The 21,677-nt window shown below is 40.0% G+C and overlaps 1 protein-coding gene across 1 annotated transcript in view; it reads right to left on the reverse strand.

The window, feature by feature from the left end:
• Positions 1–21,677, reverse strand: part of NFAT5 (nuclear factor of activated T cells 5) — a 70,494-nt gene that overhangs the window by 35,356 nt on the left and 13,461 nt on the right. Inside the window, exon 2 of the mRNA XM_050903984.1 lies at positions 8,314–8,439. Within this exon, the coding sequence (XP_050759941.1) occupies positions 8,314–8,439 (126 nt within the window). The remainder of the gene's footprint in view (positions 1–8,313; positions 8,440–21,677) is intronic.

Consider the following 21,677-nt stretch of genomic DNA (forward strand, 5'->3'; position numbering starts at 1 on the left):
AAAAAATCACTACTTGGCATTGAGGGAGTCTTGTCTTTAGATAACACTTACGTAGAGCCAATCCTGAAATCCTTGTTCATTCCTTCCAAAGAGATCCTTAAATACAACAAGGATTACCAAATCCTCAAAAAGAAACAAATAGCATCCTGATGACTTTTTTTTCTTTTTTTTAATTGCAGCTGGAGTGCAAAGCAAGTCATTTCCCAGACTGGAAAGCTTAAGACTGCAAACGCAAATAAACTGGAGATATTTTTGTTTTTACAAGTTTTTCAGCCACCTGTGCATGAACAGCCAGGACTAGCAAAAAGCCATTAAAGAACTCGCCTTTTTCTCAGAACCTATGCGATCCCCTATGCTACGTTCAGAAAACAATTAAGTGTTCAAAAATGAAAACTCACCATGCAGGGTGAGGTTTAGGTGGTGTATAAGCTTAATATATGAAGTATATCCCTTTATTAAATTTTTTAATTTATCTAACATGTCATGTTCTCGATAAAACTTTTGTATGTTACTTCGTTTATTTGAACCACTGGACACAGAAGAACAATTTCAGAACAAAACCAGAAGGATACTATGTGCAAAATTTCCAGCATCAACCCTTGTGTTGCCAAAGGTTTTAAAGGTAAAAACTAGAACTTACAAAGTGGCTGCAAACCTGCTTTCAACACCTCACATGCCAAACTCGGGTTTCTACTTTTCTTCTTCTTGTATTACTGATGTAATGTCAAAAACTTTTCCAAAAAGTTTAGTTTCAAATCAGTATCAATCCACTATTTAGAAATAAAACAAAAAGAACAAAAAAAGAAAGAAAGAAAAGAGACTTATGAAGAAGTCTGAAAACAAGACCGACCTATACCCTGGGTGAGATTGGATGGGTTAAGTGTCTCTGGCACTATTTGTCTTCACTATTGACAGACACTGTCACACAACCCACCACTCGATGCCTGTCTCTGAATGGCGAAGCTAGAATGCAAGTTAAGTGTATTAATAGAGAAAAAAACTAGCATCCCAGCAAATATAATAAAGCAATCCAATTCACCAGTTATTAAAAACACTCAGATTCAAGATAGGTAGGTTAATTTAATTTACATTAAGCCCAACAGTGTAAATTCCCCTTACATTCACATGCTGAACCAAGCAGTGTATTATAACTTTGGGTAAATACATCAATCAATTTGTTTTTGTTATAAATGACATCTGTTATTAAATTAACACTCAAGTTTAGGTATCTAAGTAGAACTTTTGTTAGTGGCTCACACACACCAATTCCATGTATCTTAGATCCTCCCCACTCAGAGCGATAACCAGCTGCGTACAAGCAAGGCAGAACTCTAGGACCCTCAGCTGCTCTCTTCAAGCTCTACCTGTCATCTCCTCAGCTCCCTCCACAGCCCACTACCCCTAGAAGAGCGACTGTACGATGCTCTGACAAAGAACACTTCAATTTAAGAAACAGACTCTTTTGTTCTTTAGATACACGGTTGTTTTTTCCTAAGAAGTTAAGAACTCCTCTTGGCCTTCTTGAAGTCTTTGATGCTGCTACCGCAAGGAGATGCCCAAACAATAGTACAATAAGACTGTTGTCTTTTTGCCCTTCACTGGCTTGGTTTTTCATTATTCATTAAGGAATAGGGAATTCTCTTGTCGCAAAGTAATACTCAAGCCTTTCTGATGTAAGAATAGGAGCCACTTAATGCAAGAATTTGCCATGAAAAAAATCTCACAGAATGATAAAACAGCTTGTGTTTGATTGAGCAGTTCTGGAAAATTGGGTTTACTGACCATATGAGATTCAGGAAGACTGAAAACAAACTTAATTTAGAAAAAAAGAGATGATCTAGAGTACATCGATATAATCCTTTATAGGTAATTATAAGGAAGCTCTGCTCCATGCAGAGGAGCAGGTATGCCCTCAACACACATACACTCCCATACAACTACAAAGTTTTAACTGAATTTGCAGAGAACACGTTGTCGAAAAAGTTTCCATAAAACGGAAACAGAAAGAGAAATCTTTTTCTTTCGCATTTCCCAGCGATGACTTCTCACCAGCAGACAGTTCGGAACAACAAAGGAACCTCTCCACCGCCCCTGAGCCGTACCTAATCACAGCCCAGCCTCTCCCAGACCAATATAATTAGCTCCACCATAGCTCTTTTGGGCACATGCTATCGCCAGGAGTAATCCTGAAACTTATTCACATATATGCTAGTGCTAACAAGCCAGAGCGGCCAGGGCACTGTACTAATAATACACAGCACCAGGAAGATGCCTTTTTAAAGAGCGTTAGGATCTGGTTTAAATTAATTCTGTAAGAAAGAAGTATTTGACACATGACTGAAGCAAGCACACTGCAGACAGAAATCCCTGGAAGACATCCTCCTAGGAAATTACAGGAAGGCATTTCCAACTGGGAGGGTGGTGGGAAGAGGAAGGGAAAAGCCTACAAAGAAATGGAAGTTTTTCAGGCATCGGAGACCAACTACAAAAGAAGAATCTTTTTTCCTGGTAATTTGTTTATAACATGTAACTATAATTAGTAGCAGCACTGATATCCCCCTTGAAATCTCTGGTAATTATTTCTGTATCAACAGGAAAAACTGACTAATGACACCAGGAAGGATGATAAATTGACAAAATATTTTCATTAAAAATTAAGAACCCTGACTCTAGCTACTCAGAAAAACAAAACAAAATGAAAAACCCCCCACATCTCCATTTTGAGGCTTTATTAGAATCTTTAGCTTGACAATGATGAAAAAGCCTTGTCTTGGCAGTGGAAAACATGACCCATACCCCTTAGCACCCAGTCTCTAGTCCACAGATGATGCAAGTATTTTTATCCATTTCTCTGCAGTAGCAATTGAGAAGCAAAGCCTTATTTTCATAATTAAAATGACCAAAAATGCTTATGGCAAGTATTTCAATAACAACTCTGATCAAAAAAGCCAATTACGCCTGGTTGGGACAAGTAGTTTGTCCCTTTAATTAAAAAGGAACGCAAAACTGACATGACCACAAAAAGGTAAAGCTTCATCATTTACCAAGTATTTTCCCAGGATACAATCGTAGATGTTCGGGAGCCAGAAAACTTCAATACATCACAGATTAATTGTATCCAAATATGAAGAATGCAAAAAGAGATCAGTAAATACATTTCAGTGGCATAAAATCTATTCCCCTTTTGTTACAGCAAGAACACCACTCTGTGGAGAATTCAATTTGAGATAAGAACTGGAAACTGTCAGAATGGAACTGATGCTCCCCATCATTTGGGAACAGTATGGAAATACTGTCCTGGGGAGCAATACAAAAAATATGGAAAGATACATATTCGCCTCTGCGGAAAATGGAGAGCAGCTTAAGAGACCATCAGCAAGCTGAAGGAGCTCATTCCAAGATCCGCTACAGAAAGAATAAATGGATGATAAGCAGAGAAGCAAGTTTCTGTAACAGTTTTCTTCACTGAGGTTCAGCAGGTTTGAGCATTCCTGTTACTGGAGATAAAAGATGAAAATGCAACACTTGTTTAAAGTACATGATCGAAAATACTCCTGAATCATCCCCAAAAGACAAGAATAAGGTGTCGACCTACCAACTAGAAAGACACCTTTGAAAAAGGACTTAAATTAGCAGTGTGAATTTTAAGCATTTGAAGCACTTGTTCAGTGTGTCTTGATCAACACGAAAAAATTGTTCAACCTTTAAGAACCAAGTGAAAAGAATCAAGCATCCCTCCTTGCAACTGGAGCTTAAAAATACTGTGTAGAAGGCATTATTAAAAGCTTCAGGCACATTTATTTCATATAAGAAATCTCCAGGCACAGCTCACAATGACATTTCTCAGCATGACACCCTCATGCATTTCAAGAGTCTAGAAGATGATTCATATTTAATGTGTTTATGATACTGCACCAGGCAAAATCCTCCTTTTCCTGTCCCCTGAACAAAGACACTTGTAATTCAAATAGCAGCCACAGAGAACAGTTTCTAGCGGTACAACCAGATCCTTTTCCTCCCTTCTGCTTTCCAGAAGAGTAACAGAATTAGAAGCTTGAGATAGCAGCTTAGGTTGTGAACATCGCAGCTCAAAATCCTAGAGTTCTATTAAATTATACTTGCCTGTTTGATATTCAGAGAGTGGGTAATACCTCTTTTGTCTGGATTAATGAGTATGAGATACACATTTATTAACAAATTAATGAAAATCCAATCAGCAACATTCCATTTTAATACTCTTAAAACTGTGCTGTAAATCACAAAACAAATTTCCAAATGGAAGAACTAGAAGTCTGCCCCCACAAGGTCATCGCTGCTAAAAACAGCCCATCCTGCTCCTCCAAAAAAACCAGAGAAGTTAACTGCAGCAATATGTATTTCTCACCTATAATGTGACTATATATGGAACAAAACCCCACAGCAAAGTGACTGACAGAAAAGCCTCAAGTAAGCTGAATTTCAGCCAGATACTACCTTACTCTGTGTTTTGGGAAGCAGAGAACAAACTGTGTTAACTATTGCAGGAGTAGTAAAAAGCTCTCACCACTTCGGATCATTCCCTGTAACATAATCCTCTCATTATCCAGAGTAATCGTATCTGTAATTGAATTCTACATACAGTGTGCTAGCAGCATTTCAAATTAGCCCTTCCTTTTAAAAACAAGAGTAAATGAGACTACCTACAATGCTATGGAGACTGAACTATCCTTTCCCTACCATTTCCCCAAAAAGTGGGGGTTTAGAGCAAGTAAGAGCTGATATAAATTAAAAAAAAAAAAAAAAAGAGGGAGACAGAGAGAGAGACTTACACAAAACAAGGAAAAGATTTCAGATACAGGCAGACAAGGTGGCCAAAGTCATCTTTCCTCCTCACCCTATCACCTGTACAGTGTCAGCTCCTCGAAAATGTGCCTGTAAGTCTGCTATTAAGGACTTGATATATGCAAATGAATAGTCAACTTTGGTCTTTTAAAATATAAATGTAAAATATATATTTATGTTTTCCTGTATAAGCATACAGACATGCACAAAGCCCAGGCTGATTTTCCTCTTACTTTCCTGTTAAGAAATCAGAGCGCAGCCCAGCCAGACTTCTCATTACTGCAAGAGGCTGGGTGACAGGGCTTGAAAATGTGGTAGCAACTTTTCAAAGACACTACAGCAATCCTAGAACAATTAAAGAAAATAGTAAAACACAATACACCCTTTTATCTAGAAACATGGTACAGCTATGGCAAGAATGCAGCCAAAACACTTATATCCTATTCTCTTGAGAAAGTGGAGAGATTTGGGTGCAGAAGAAACATACAACTAACCTCAATGAAAAGCAAAAGCGCTCCTGGGATTCTGAAGTCAACTGAGAACGCCAGAGAATTCTCCTGCTCCAAGGTAACTGTGTGCTGCAGGTACCAGCATCAGTTCAGAAGTGCTGAGTTCAAGATGGCTTAGAGAAGGAATCCTGATCAGCCACTACACAGCAGGAATTTGTGGGAGGGGGGACTATGACTATAAAACAATCCACTGAGATCCACTGCAAAGAGTAAATTCACCTCTCCTTGTACCTCCACCTACAACTTTTGTAGACATTGATGTTCCTTCCTCTCTTCCTAAGAATTTGTCACCAGCTTTAAAGAGAAAAAAAGTCTGGCCTCAGACGTACCAGAAACACCCAACCATCTGTCCACCCTTGGGTTATAATATATCTTATATATATACACACCTTACCTCCCAACACCAGAGGGAGGAGCACAGACTGTTCTTTTTAGCTTTCTGCTCTGTCTCTATAGTTTTGGAACACAGCCTACAGACCTGTTTTGCAGGTAAACATTTATCTAAGATGCATGTATTTTCTTTCAAGGATGTGGTGGTGGAGTGGAAAAAAAACAAAACCAAGCAAAAACCCCACTAACATGTTACACTAAAACTATCTATCTGACATCATTCATTGGCCAAAATGCTGAGGCTGAGCCTTCCCCAACACCTAGGGGAGCTGGGCACCCGCTCCCCTATAACAGCACCAGCTACACTGCTTTGGGCTGACGCTCCCCTCTCCTTACACGTGTACACAGCACAACTCGCTGTTGAATGATCCTGGCCATCACAATTACGTGTTTATAAAAGACCAAGATTCAATTGTTCTTGCCCTCACTGTGGCGGACAGTGACATAAGCAATGAAAACAAAACCAGTCTTTGCTCTGTTTGGGGGTTTTTTGTCTGGTTGTTTAGTTTTTATAAACACAATTTTTAACAACTTGGAGAACTGTAGTTGCTTGTGCTTAATACTTCTGATCCTGACTTTAACGGCACCCAGAAATGTAACTGTCTCATCACAACACTGATGGAAGGTCTCCAAAGCCACAGTTCAGTAAACAATTTAAACCAGCACAAACTGACAGCCACCAAGAGAAGCTAGCTCCACCTTTTCTGACTGCCTCTTCCTCCCCGCATTACTCCTTTCCTTGTGCCAACAAAAGCGTTCATGCAGACCTGCAGTGAACCCATCCAGGACAACTCTAACCTGGAGCAGGTCCTCAATCCAACGCACTCTGCAGCACACACATGAAAAGCTCTTCTTTCAGCAGCGGTATCAGCTTAAAGTCGTTGTGAAACTATGCCATCTCTGACATTGAAAAGTGTTCTTAGTTGAATGAGTAGGTCTCCTTTCAGTGTTAACAAAAAAATCTCAACACTATTTTTTGAGGTTTTTCATTCAAGAAAATCGTGCTGCAGTTTAACCCAAACACAGCTAACACATTCTTAGTTTTTTTAAAAGGAACTGGACTGGCTGTTAGCAGACACTAAATACCTGGAGGTAACAGACATTTAGTTCCATTCAAGTTTTTAAGTCTTTTCTGTTAGATACAGAATTAATTAGCAGTTCAGGTCTATCTGTGGATTTAGAGTGTAACAGGGTTTGTGGGATTTTTTTGTTCACTTGTTTTTAAGATACATGTTTCTACAGGATTTGGTTGCTGCTATGTCTTTGAACCAAACCGATCATTAAGTATCTTGATTTTAGAAATACATGCCCAAATTATGTTTTGAATAAGTGATATAAAAATATCACATCCTTTCAATATAATAAATAAAAACATCAAATTCTTTCAATGACCGGAGTTCCACTGTGCACAGTTAAATCCACAGGTTCTCTCAGAAGAGGTCTGGCAAAACATGAATGGTGAGCAGTGCTGTAAAGTTTCTCTGACAAGTCTACAATCACTTCAGTTTCTGATCAGGATTCCTGTACCATGCAAATCTGGGAAACATTCTCACACAAACATTTAATGCATATGAACTCAGAGAGAAAAAAGAATAATGCAGCTATCTGAATCCTCACCTTAAATATATACATTTTTCTGAAGCAACAATTTAAGGCCAATTAGGAAAGTGGAACATGACCTTGTAAGAAATACGGGGATCAAATTATGCCAAAAAACCCTTATCCAATGAAGAAGGATGCATCTATCATGAGCATAATGATCATTTTTTCCTCATCACACAGATGTTTACTAATATATACAAGTTACTGACAAGAATTCCAGATGCAAACCAGCACTAAGGCTAACCTCAAATCAGAACTTTGTCCTTAAATCCTCACTTTTTTATGTTTAATGAAGATCAATGACAGAGTCTTTAAAGTCTAAAACATGACTGGGAGTAAGATAAAGATGAAGATAAAAAGGTCATGCCTCACTTTTATATGCTGTCAATTAGAAATGTAACTAATTTAAACTTATCAGTTTATAAGAGTGCCATCCTGACATATATTCTATTCTCATGTATTTGAGAATTTTGTAATACATTACAATAGAGAGCTATGTGTGAATGGAGTTTAAGTACTAAGCTTCCTCAGGCCTCTTAGAGGAAAACATGACCTTTCTTCCTCCTTACAGTTTGGTAAAAGCTTCACGGTCCAAAATGTAATCTCCCCTTCCATTTTTTATCCTAGCTAGAATTCACTGTTTTACAGTCGGTCAGCATTCTGCCTTAGTTCCAAACAGGTATTTATTACCTCTGAAGACAGAGTGCATTCTAGGAGTTAACAGGTCTGTGCTGCGTAATAACAGCATAGCAAAACAGAGAACTTATTTCTCATGAAGATATATATGAAATACAGCAACCATTAACATAGACTATCTGATAATTTAGATCACCCAGTTTAGTTTAATTTATATTACCTAAATTCTCCTAGAATGAACTCTGTTACTTCTCCACAAGCTCTTTTTTTACAATCAGAACTTTGCCAGCACTGTTCATGTTGGCCAGAACATTACGAACCTTAACAAAGCAACTGAATAAATGAGAATGCTTACCAGCAGCAACTACAGCTGGAGGCGGCGAACCTGCCTCGCCACCACTTGTTTGGCTCATGGATGCTACAGATGTTTCTCTGGAAGGTGGTAACTGCAGCTCCTTTGGGAGAAGGTCATAGACAGATTCTGTTGAACAAAAAGCATTTTATCAAAAATTTATTCATGCTCTGTAAGAGAAAAGAAATAATGTTTTTGCCTAAAAGATATGAACGATAATCCAACCTTTTCAGAACCTTCTGGAAAAGTTACATTAAGCGCTTGGAGATCTTAACATCATGGAATAAAGTTATTTCAGAAAACAAAAAGACCACAAAAACATTAAGATACACATTCTCAAGACCGAAACAAAAGGACACAAACTTAGTCAAACACAGAAATAATTCATGAACTTCCACAGAAACTGTACTCTTTTAGAATGAAGGGGCTGACAGCATGTACAACAAATCACGTGAGAATCAGACAAACCTGTTCTCAGAATTCAAACTGTGCAACTGACTTCCAAAGAAAGAGAGCCTGATTTAGTAGTCATTCGCAGAACGTCCTATAAAGTCTTCCCGTGCAATAAGTGCCAATTCTTGTTATGTAAGATCCTTTATTCCATTTATCTGCAACATTTCTTTTGCCTCAAACTCTCCTGTAAACTCATGCAGATGCTCCAGAGAAAGCAGTCTCCACTAACAAAATGGCTAGTATCAGTCCATTTTACACAGAAAGCTCTTTGATGTAACTGTGGTAGATCCTGTACAGTAGTAGAACCTCCAAGAACTTTTTTTGTGACTTCTCTATCGTGAAACAGCTATGGCCACCACACACAGCTCACCTGACAGCTTCAGCAGCCAAGGCACAAGAAGCAAAGTCAATGGCCTCACGTTCAACCTGCTTCTCCACGCTTGCCGACGGGTCAAAGCAAGTCACTGCCTACCGTCAGATGGCTACTTCAGAGTTCAATTAGCAAGAGCTCTCACTGCACCTGATGACTGAGAATGTATCACTGAGTTATTCTGAGGCAACAACAGCTCCGCTCAGGCATGAGCACACAGCTGGAAACGCACCTCTTCCAGGGGATACACCAACGATGCAGCATTCCAAACACCCGACTTGGAGAGGTAAATAACCTAGATGAACAGCTATAAACTGAATCAACAATTCCACATCACAAAACTTTATGAAATGCCTTTATATGTATTTTTTAGGTGCCTGAGACAGATACGGAAGACTAAATGTGCATTTTTAAAGTTCTTTTTCCCCCTATGAAGCAACAATTATACTCAATTGATCCTAAAGTAAAATATATTTGTGCAGGAGTTCTTCTGTAAAAATTAGAAAACCCACAGAGTTGTTAACTAAAAAGCTTTAATTGCATTAGGCCCTGTAAAAAATGAAACATACTCAAGACAAATGCACAGGCACGTACACACCCAGCAACATATAATTGTATTAAAAATATAACACATACCAAATGCTGGTTATGCCACAAACCAGAACAGTTACTGTACTGGGTAAAAGTGCAAATACCCTCACCACGAAATGGCGTAAAAAGAGCCCAAGAAAACGTTAATGCTGTTTACAGGATACTACTTGTCTGTTACGCACAAAATCACAAGCAACTACCAACAATGGCTGTGAACTGGTGGTGAGGTGTAACCGGAGTTAGCTCTGCAGCCCATCAAACTTCTTCCCATCTGCTGCATGATTTTTTTTTTTCCAATTACACCCACTTTTCAGAGAACTAACTTTTCAGTACCGTGACAAATAAACAAAACAGAACTTTTTTTAATTGAAGCTGATAATCAAAATATTGGCAACCAGACGCTGCAATCCAAATCCCAAGCAGAAATCCAGAAATCTATTAAGAGGTTTTCTGTAAGAGTTACCTGTAATGCTGAGACAATGTGCAAGTAAAATATTTTGAGACAGCTCAAGTTAACTAACCATCAATTCAGTTTTATTCTTTGGAACAACCTGAGGGAAAACAAAATATTTACTTGTGCTTACTGAAGATCTTAAAAGGTACAAAAGGCAAAGAGACGAGACAGACATTTGTTCATATTTTTGCTCCTGTTTTACTATGAGGAAGAGCTGCATTCGCATTTCCCTCAAAGATGAGTTCCCTTTTTAAAATTAACTTTTTGCTCAGCTATTAAGGCCTGATTTCTCACTCTTCTGAACTAGTGATTTTCAACACCATAAAACCAGCTTTCAAAGTAAAATAAATTAGACCGGTTTAAAATTGGTTAGGTAAAGATATAGTTACAATGATGCTTCTCATTTTATACTTCATTTACTTTCCCCCAAAAAAGGTCAGTTCTTTTTTAGTGACAATGTCTTACACTTTATTAAGCAGGAGTATTGTGTACTTTTTGTGTGTATGAGCACTTACGTAGTTTAAACATACTCTAAATTTTAGCCTTTATTAAAAAAGGTGAATCATGCCTTTATTTTTTATCTTACAATTTTTACTTAAGTTGCATGTGCAAACTTGAATCCAATTCAAAAATTAAAAACCAAACTAAATTGCATTTAAAATTGTTACTAGCCAAATACCGTCTCCTTATGCCTGCTGTGCCAATGAGGGGGAAGAAAGGGAGCTATCAACCCACAGTTCTATTTTAAGATGGGAAGAGAATGCAGAAAGTACAAGGAAAAAAAAATCCATTGACTAAATAATCAAAAAGTAGTTATACTGATATTTGAACAAGAATGTCTGAAGAAGGTGAAGGAAGTAGAGATTTTTTTTTTTTTAATTGTATTGAATATACTTCTGCCAGTGAACCACAAGTGCTAAATTCATGGGAAAGAGATGCAATAGGTATTCACTCTTAGAACAGCAGGAACAACCAGGGCACTAGAAGATCAACTGTTACCTACTCTGCCTTGGGTAAGGCAACTGAAAAATCTACCAGTCAAGTTCTGGCTGGACTGTCCACTGAAGAAGAGTAGGGAGGTTGTGCGTTATCTGGCTTGCAAAAAAGAGCACGTTTGATCTAATAGCATTTAAGACTCCATATGCAGTTGTATTCACAGCTATAACAAAGGGAGGATAGTGTAAAATCCACAACTGGGCAGCCAAGAAGCCCAGTTACTACTTCAAATAGTCGCTGTCAGGCAGTTTCTGCACTGGCACTGTAAGGACAATACAGTTTATCAACAGGTGTCACTGTAAAGTCAAATCTGCTTTAACACATGGAAGCATTAGAGCAAGAACCCTATTAACGTACTTATGCTGACTGCTAGCGGGGATTTTCAGTCTCAGTTTTTCTTTCATAAGCTGTGAAATCAGTCCTCATGTACAAAGCCCAGGGAAGTTATACGAAAGAACAAAACGTGTGTTTGTACCTTTCTAAAAACAAGCCAGCATAACTCATGCTCCCAAGCCACCTCACGTTCTACAAGCGCAGAAACACAGCCAGCGCTGCCTATTTTGCAGACGTTTGTTATTTGTTATGCTGCAAACTGAGAAAGCTTCTGTGAACCACAAAATCCCAAGCAGTTTTCAGAGAAAAATGTTTACTGATTTCCACGTTGAATGGCTCCTATAAGCTTGGCCGCTGGCATAGCTATCAATACGTCAAAAAATTCTCCAAATAAAATGTGGCGTTTGGAAACCACAAGAGGTGTGTGGGTCTATTTTCTGCTGAACTACAAACTTTCTTCAAGATGAGTACCTCAACTCAAGAGACTGAAGAATGAAAGGTTCAGATTTTGTCCCAACAATGAAAGGCACAAATACCAGCCGAAGAAAAATACAGTTACGACGTGAGAGGGTACTTCCCTACTTCACATCCCTGTGCCTCTAAGTATTACTGCCCCTCCAGCCAGCACTTTGTACACCACCTCCAAGACAGCAATCCCTTGTAAAGGAGCACCAGCCTTTATTCTGGCTGGCACTGGTACTACCACCTACAAGAGGTTAGTAAAATCCAAGCTCACTTCTGTCGAAAAACCAGCCACAGGCAGATGTTGAGTGCTGGAGCAGCTGCTGCACTGTAACTACCACCCAAGGTATCCCTCACAACCTCTTGCATGGAAAATTATGCCCATTCAGCTTTGTTGACTTTAGTGATTTTAGTTCAAAGTGCATCCTGCAACAAATTCTTCCTACTAAGCCATCTAAGAAACTCACACACTACACTGTGCCAGAGGTGGGAAGGCTGCTGCCTCTAGAACAGTCATAGCAGCAATATGTAAAGCTGCTGCAGTCGCTTGACAGGCAGCTCTGCTTATGCTTAGTATTCTTTTACACCTAAGACACTGGAAGCAACTCACCAAGTATTTCTGTTATGCAAAATGTTTAGTGACGGGCCCCAAAATGAGGGATCGTAACACAGCATGTGTGTGTGCATGTGAGCGGAGAAACCTTTATATTTTTATGTATATGTTGCATATATATACAAACATTTTCATTCCTTTCTGTTGTCTCTCAGGAAATCCTCTTTGAGGAGAGAGTTGCTCATCATCATAATTCTGTCATGACTCATAAGATATTTGGTGTTGACTACAAAGCCTCATTTCCAAAAGCTAAGTTATTAGGTAAGAGTGAGCTTTTCTCTTTGGGTTGGTTGTTGGTTTTGGGTTTTTTTGCTTAAGAAATTTATTTTTAACTCTGAAACGTGACGAAGGTTCTGTCAAGTTTGCTGCTTTAAAGTGATGCTCAGATCCAAAACTCCCACAGCATATTTTTTCTCAGGGAACACATAATTTTAGCAGTAATCCACAACAAGCACAATTATAATCTTTGTGAATAATTCTAACAATATGATTAAGAGAGGAGGGGAGGGAAAAGCTAGAATTAGAATTGAAGCACATTCCCAAAGATCACAAGAAGATTAAGAGCAAATCTTCGACTTCGTGCTTCATTGATAAAAGACCAAACTACTTGAAACATGGTCTAAAATACAACACCTGCTTTTCATTCCGATACATTTGGATACCACACCTACAATTGAACATGCACCCTACACTCAGAAAAGCAGCTGGCATGAGCCTTGACAGCTGTAAATATGAGAGGACGGAGCAAGCTATTAGGAGGGAAGGGAACACTGCTTAAGGCGGCACCGTGAGGTGCAGCCAAGAGAACACAGATATGGTGGAAGACAAGCACCATGAAGGTTCAAAACAGATAGCACAGCCCTGGCCACCATCAATGCCTCCTCTGCCTCCCCGGTTCTTCCAGGCCTGTCTCGCCCTCTGCTCTCACGGCTCCCCATAACTTCCCTCCCCTCCCAGCAGTGTGAGAAATACTGGTTAAGAACATCCCAAATCGGAGTGAGGGAAAACATGGGAGGTCTACTAGGTAGCACACGAGGAGGAAGAGAGATCAAAACTATGGGGTTAACACAGTACAGGAAAGACATGGACCTGTTGGAGAGAGTCCAGAGGAGGTGACAAAAGTGATCCAACCCTTGGAGCACCTCTCCTATGAGGAAAGGCTGATAGAGTGGCGGTTGTTCAGCCTGGAGAAGGCTCCGGGGAGACCTTATTGCAGCCTTTCAATACTTAAAGGGGGCTTATAAGAAAGACGGGGACAGACTTTTTAGTAGGACCTGTAGCGAGAGGAGAAGGGCTAATGGTTTTAAACTAGAAGAGGGTAGATTCAGACCAGATATAAGGAAGAAATTTTTTACAGTGAGGGTGGTGAGACACTGGCATAGGTTGCCCGGAGAGGTGGTAGATGCCCCATCCCTGGAAACATTCAAGGCCAGGCTGGACGGGGCTCTGAGCAACCTGATCAAGTTGAAGATGTCCCTGCTCGTGGCAGGGGGGTTGGACTAGATGAGTTTTAAAGGTCCCTTCCAACCCAAACCATTCTGTGATTCCATGAACACATGGCAGAAGTTTAAGGTCAAATCCAAACTTTAAGAAAAAAAATAACAACTAGCTTTTCTTCAGAACAGATGTAGCTTCACGGTCTAAAACACCTCTTTAGTGAACTGGATTACCAGGAGCTATCATTTCAACACTTCTCTGAGGAATCTGAAATTGTTTGGGTACCTTTAAGAAAGCTTGCTGCAACAAACCTGCTCTTCACAAATCAGACTTCAAATGAAACTTTGTGTTTTCACCTAAACACAGGCCAATGTTTATATATGCTGCACTATAAATAGCATTAAAGCAAAACCTGAAAAATTCCAGAAAGATGAGAGTTGTTGCAAGGAAACTAATTCTTCCCCAGAGGATATAGTTTCCCTCCACGTCTGATACCGTATTTAAATAGCTAAAGCTCTATCGAGCTCTATCGATCAGCTCACCTCCATCACCATGTTTTACGCACACGTGCACACACACACGAACACTGAGTATATGAAATTTTCTGCTACGATTTTATGTTTATTCATGTGGAAAATGCCCACAAAAAAAGAAAAGGCTGTTATGTAAATGCAGTGTTGCATTTGAATGCAAAAATAAAAATTCAGCATCATTACATATTTACACCTAATTAGCAAGAAAAAAATACATAGACAGAATTCCTGTTTTCAGCAGCCACTGTGTTGAATCAACGAGTCAAGTTTCAGCCGGCTGACAGCACAAAGTGTCTTGTAACTTATTGCTGATTTCAAATCCCCTTGATGAATATATTAGTTGATCTCAAATTTCTGGGTTCTTTGCTAGAAGTAGCTCCATTTATACCCAATATCTCCCCTAAACACATTTTCTTTCTCCATATAGGAAGAGAGGAACATGCATTTCAGGAATACTGTTGTTATGAAATATAAACAACATAACTCACAAAGTAACAAAGTACTAATGATCAGCCAAGAGTTGCACACATTCATTTCCACATACAAACCTTCACCTGCATTCATGTAATCAGTTATTAGACATCCTATTTACAATAAACTTCCGAATCTCGTATCTTCCCTCAAAATACCTCAACTAGACTAACCAAAGGAGCCCAGGCTTTGCAAATTCTACTACTGAAATCAAGGACACATGGGGACAGGCAGATTTACAAAAAGTATTTTAAGTGTCAAATTTCTCCAACTGCCTTTTATCCGATTATCCTAGCCCTATAATCTCTCATCTGAGATCAGCTGCTTCTAACTTTGATCTTCCTGCCAGTTATACTGACAGTTCAGAAAATTATATTTCACATGGCTATACCGATCAGAACAGCACCAAATATTAGGTCAATATCCAACACCACGAAATTTTAAATCTGGGGAGGACAAGGGTTTGTTAGTGCACAAAACATTCAGAATTGAAATATTAATGAAAAATAATCAAGCAATGATACCGGACTTGCTTGTTATTGCAGCACATCAAAAACAGCGCACCCGAGCCAAACAATAAGCGTTCCAGTACACTTGGCTATCAGCGGGAACCGAGCCAGCATCCAGTCTCAGGTGAAAGGTATTCACCACCACTTTTCTCAAAAAACTGCAAGAGCAGCAACAAATCCTGAAGATACACGAAAGGATATACAACACTGCTAGAAAGGATGCTCACCTGGTACAAACTGCTACACACAACTGAAATCAGTTCATTTTAAATTAAAAGAACTGAACAAAAGCCATCTGTGAAAGGGCTGGATGCATTACGATCAGTCTGCACAAAAATACATCCTTGGGTCAACATGTTTCTGGATCAGTCCCAGCAGCTGGTGACAGCAGCTCTGTCTTTGAAGGAGAGAAAGGAAAGGCCTAGGAAGGATTTAGGCAAAATAACTCAGAGAAGGTAGGAAACAGTGAGTGAAGCTGATCCGGTGATATTACAGTGGAAGTGCAAAAGGCTGGTGGTTCGTGACGGCAAACTGAAATTTCTAAGTGCTCCTTCTCTTCTTATTTTACTCACTTCACCTTAGTGCACACACACAGTTGCCCCTTTTGTAGGCATGTTTTTAGATTTCTACACACAGACTAACCAGGCTAAATTACAGGCATCTTGGCTTACAGCAAAATCTAGAGTACTCCAGCCTTCCCCCATCACCACCAACAGAAAATACTACACTGAAATTTTTAAATCAATCATTCTCATCATCACAGTATCAAACTACCTTTCAGAAACACACCATGCCTTGTGACCAGCAACATTAGATTCCTCCTTACTAACTAGGAAACTGTGATTCTATTTAAACTTTATTCTTAGGAACATAGCAGTTAAGCTTATGGAAGCAAAGAGAACACAACTTACCACAACCGATTCCTGTTTGGGAGTGCTAAGACAACTGTAAGATTCTGTGAGAAGTCACTGCAGCTTTGGACATGTCCCAAAGAAAGCCCCGCTTTTTCCAAAGTGTACGTATTCTCGCCATGGAGAGTGCTCTCCCTTGTAATGTAAAAGGAGAATTCTCATTTCAGAATTTCAGATAACCTCCTACGGTCAGAACAGAAGCCACTTTCAAGTAAAAGGTCTCTTGTTAAATAACACAAGTTTAACACTGAAACGGAGATAGATGCTGTCACTTCAAGAGGACAGAAGGCAGAAGAGGAAAGAGAAGCAGTTTCCCCAAAATAGCTAATGAAAGTAGTTGCAAATAATCCGTTCAGCTGTCATGCAGCAAACCAAGTGCACATGGATCCAGTATTCCATCACATGCAGCACTTGTAAAACTTTTCTGCAGCTACCCACCTTCAATGAATCTTGAATGACTTTTCGGTTGCATCTGCATAGGAATTTCAGCTATACAGATTAAGAACTGCGATTTCTAGCAATTTAGTGCCTCATTAACTCGTGCTGTGCTAGGACTGGTTCATGACGTTACAGAAGAACTTGCCTGTCCTCAAACTTTTGTGAGGCTTTCTTAGCCTACCAGTGAATCTAATTGAGATCCTTCTGGTTGGTCGACCAAAGAGCTGCTTCTTGTAACTCAGCACTTGGTGACGCTGGGAGCACAGAAGATACGGAAAACAGCAGAGAATACCCATTTCCGATGTTTAAAAGCAACAGCAGGCTCATCCATGATGAATGCAGACATCCTCATTTTGCCAGTACCACCAAACGCCTTAAACGTTATGGAATGCTCTTTAGATATACCAATGATTTCCCTATGCTTTGCTCTTCTGTACCAGAAGCAAAGCCATGCCACCCAGAATTTCCATGCATGGAAGCCAAGTTACGAACTTGATGGAGAACTTTGCCCTGACCTACTAGCAAATGAGGCCATAACTAACATAGAGGGAGACTGATATCACCATCTAAAAAGGTCATCTACTCCAGACTACTACAGGTCCACAGAATCCTGCTATAGAACTGAGAGAGCAATATGCAGTAAAATAGCCATTTCTACTTTCTAGGCATGTAATTCCCCCTGCCCGCCCCCCCCCCCTTTTTTTTTTTTAAGTAATCAATGTAAATTCAGTAGAATAACCAGTTAAACTTGAAATAGTGGGGAAATCTTGGCAGGTTATCTTTCACAACACATAGTTAAGAACACAAAAAAGAAACCCAGGAAAGAAGTATTGCTTCTGCCTTTAGCTGAAGCCGTCCTTCCACTGCACACAATAGCCTCTAAATCAATTTCTGATCCTGATGTGGAAAATCCCTTTTTTTGCTACAGTCTTCCTCTTAACAACAAAGATGTCAGACATCACTTAACCTGGCCGCAGCTCCAACTCCTACTTCAATGCCACTTCTCCAGGTTGTTCCCCAGGCCCAGCCTTGAGAAGGTCGTTGAAATATAGCCCCGGCTCTCCCCCAGCCCACCCGTCTGTCTGTTCCACCACGGTGATCTGCTCCTGTGACTTCACCCCCTCTAATGCTGGGGACGTCTTCAGCAGCATCCCTTTTATCCCCACCTCGAGACTAAAAGGTAATGACAGCCTTCCCGCTTAAAAGGCAATCACGCGGGAGAGCAGGATCAGTAAGTGGATGATGATGAGAACCAGCCAAATTGTTTGCAGTAGAGGCAGAGACTGGGCATTTTCCACTTGCAGCTGGCATTTTTTGCCTTTAAGGGTAGGTACATCCTGGAAATCCCTTACCACTTCTATGACCTCATGAACAACAGCAAAGTTAATCCTTGTCTTTTAATAAGCTCCCTGCACTGAATAGCTGCCCATTTGATCCCCACTGATAGCAGTCTCCTCAACATGTTTTAATACCCGTACAGATTTGGCTGCTTCTTCCAAAGCCGTTTCCTTGCTGCAGCACATGACAGTCACACCAGAGATTACACAAAACCTTGGTGTACTCTTCTAATCAGCTGGCAGCATCCAAGCAGAAATCTCTTCTAATGATGTACTCTAAGCTGATCAAAAAAACAAGCAAGCAAACAGGCAAAGAGAGTTGTTTATATGGAACTAAGATTAAAAAACAATTAGAAATACATGAACCTGCAAGTAGCCTCTGCTACACGGGAGGTAGGCGAGAAAAGTAAAGTGGAGCACACATGCTCAGCAAATTAAAGAAACTCTATAAAGGAAAAAATAACGGTGTCCATATTCCACCACATCCCCAGCTAAGCATACAAATTCAGGTTCAGAGTACCCATACACACATGTATAAAGATTCTACAATGCTGATCAGTTCACATTAAGACACAGTTTTGGGCTAAACCTGTATTACCAAGGTTCCAAATGTCAACTAAGGGCCTGACTGTCACTCCTCACTCCAAAGGTAGCTGCATTTTAATAAAGCTATACGTGGAACTGAGTATCTTTCAGAAACTTTTGTGGGTGAAGAGATGCTAAAACCAAAATCTATTCTACATCCGAAAAATCTAGGCCTCTCAATCTGCCAGAAGACCTTGTGGTTTGTTTGTTTGTTTAACTTGAAGTTCTGTTCTACTCAGAAGTCCAGTGTCTATGATAAACAATATAGTTTAGTGGTTGAGTTTATTGTATGCCACTGATTCCACCACAATAGCTTGGTTCACAAACAGTTTTTAAAGAATGATGGGGGCGTGAACAGGGGGAGTGTTACATCAGCTCTAAATACTCAACATCTAATCAAAGCCTTGCTTTGTTGCAAAATGTTAGTGTCATGTGACTCTCATGGATTTTTCTGTATACAAAAGCTTGGGTGTGGGAATACTTTGAAGCAAACTTTCGCCTGTCAGGAAGAACCTGTAAGAGCCAGCTGATGAGCCCTCCCGTTCTTAGCCCTCCCCACAGCTCCCTCCATACATCCACCAAAGACAAACAGGTTCTCCTGCAGATCCCAGGGAAAGCATTTACTGAACAAGTTTGGTTATTACAGCACAGAGAAGAGAGGATACGTCTTGGAAACCTTAGGCCACCCTCAAGTATAACAGGCATTAGAACCAATACAGAAACTCCACATTTCATGGTGCAGTGACTGCTCTCGCTTCTTCTAGGCTAAACTGGGAGAAGTAACATCAGGGCCCATTGGAGTAAATTCTGCAGTGAAAATATAGACAGTCTATTGCTTTTTTGTCTCTGAGTTAGCAAGATGAAACTTTACTCCAGCTACACTGAGAATGCACACCTATACCTTTGTGCAAATGAAACAGAATTTGTACAGAGCCAGTGGTGTATTTTAAGAATCGTTGCTCCACGAGATGGCACGCTGATAAGGGGGCTGGCACAGCGCATAGGAACAGGGACTGCACAGACGGGAAGCCAAAGCAGGATAACAAGGACTCAGTAAGAAGCTCCACAGAGGAAGCTTTGAGAGTCTGAGAAAGGCAACTAGAAGAAAGACAGAGCGCCTAGTGCATAAAAACCAAGCAGAAACAGGCTCAGACAGGCAGAGGCCAGATGAATCTGTGACCACTAAAGTACTTTCTACTCCAGTGTGGTGGTTTTGTTGTTGTTGGGGTTTTGGGTTTGGGTTTTTTGGTCCTTTCTTTATTGTTTGGTTGGCTTTTTTGAGTGCTCCATGGGAGATCCAAACTCTCACTCGCAGAAGTGAGAATCACCCACAACTGCAGACAACGGCAGCTCTGGTTAAGGTACAGCAGAGATTTTATATGATAAAGTTACAAAAAAAATTTGGAAGAAGGAAAGAATAGACAACATAAAGAGTAAATCAGCTTTTGTTCCCTATCTGTCAAAAGAGGATTTATGATATATTACAGACTATCATAGTTTCTGTATTTCCTAACATCTTTGCAACTTCAGTAGACTTAGCATAGGCTTGCTTAGCAGTAGTTACAATGAGGCAAACAGCTCTGAAGACAGGTTTAGGTTTCACACAGAGTAAGAAGGGAAGACCCTACTCGAGCATAGGTAAGAATAGATAAAATGTAGCAACTGTTCAAAGAATCATAGAATCATTTAGGTTGGAAAAGACCTTTAAGATCAGAGTCCAACTGTAAACCTAACACTGCCAAGTCCCACTAAACCATAAAGATACTTGTTGCATAACTGCACAGCGAAAGCCAAAGAGCAAGAAAAAGCCTATACTTAGTGAAGCTGAGCAAAAGGACACCATACACAACTTAGTCTTGATACAGACACCTTAAAACATTTTACAAAGTTGCAAGGCTGATTACTCCTACTTCTGCAAACCCAGAAACTGAGTCATAGGAAGAACGTAACTCAGACGGCTCCCCAGACAGCCAGCAGCAGGACACAATCGAATTTGTCTTACCCAGTGCTCAATCCACTAGGTAACACTTACTAAAAGAGTGCTTTTATTTCATGTCTTCGAGTACGTCTCAGAATAATGTGATTAAACATAGGACTCAGTTCAAATTGACAGCGTAACCTAAAATACTTAAAGACCACTTCCTTCTGTTCCTGTACACGTTAACCTACTCTGAGTAAGTTCCCCAACACTACCTGGACCACTATTTTTCACACAGCTCTCAAATGAAGGTATGTCAGCAAGACACTTGGTATGCTTCCTGACCTTGTACTGGTGCTTTCACTTCAGTAGCACCTCTAAAGAGAGGACAGTAGAGTACTATTCCCTCCCTCTTTATCTGCCACGCTATATTCAGAGTATCTGTAGATGGTAAAGCAGCAAAAGACTGGAAGCAAGTCTTCCTGCCAGTGCTCCTGTTATTGTCAATACTGGCAGAACTATATTGCTGCTACAGCAACAGTGGCAGGTTTTCAAAGAAACTGCAGTGTATACAAGGATGTTTTACACAGCCAAACAGAGAATCTTCCTTCCAGTTCCCTCTGGCTTCAGACAAAAGCAGCAAACCCTAAATCAACACGATTCATGAGCACACAGGCAAAGGCAGATGCCACGGTTCTGCCTGCACTAGAAAACTTCACGATTAAAAAGTGTATGTTGGTGCAGTTCCACTCTGAAGAATCAGCAGAGGATCTGAGCACTCCGTGTTGATGATGTAGCACTGGACACTGTAAAATCCAAATCTTGCCTGCAAGTGCTGCTACTCCAACACTGAAATGCACATTATAGTATGTTAGTGAAGAAGAGGGAAGAGTTTGCTGAAAGACATCCACTTCTATTTTAAAGAAAGATGATCAGTAATATATTATTAACCACCA

The sequence above is a fragment of the Gymnogyps californianus genome, chromosome 12, assembly GCF_018139145.2.
Source record: "Gymnogyps californianus isolate 813 chromosome 12, ASM1813914v2, whole genome shotgun sequence".
In the NCBI taxonomy this organism is placed as follows: domain Eukaryota; kingdom Metazoa; phylum Chordata; class Aves; order Accipitriformes; family Cathartidae; genus Gymnogyps; species Gymnogyps californianus.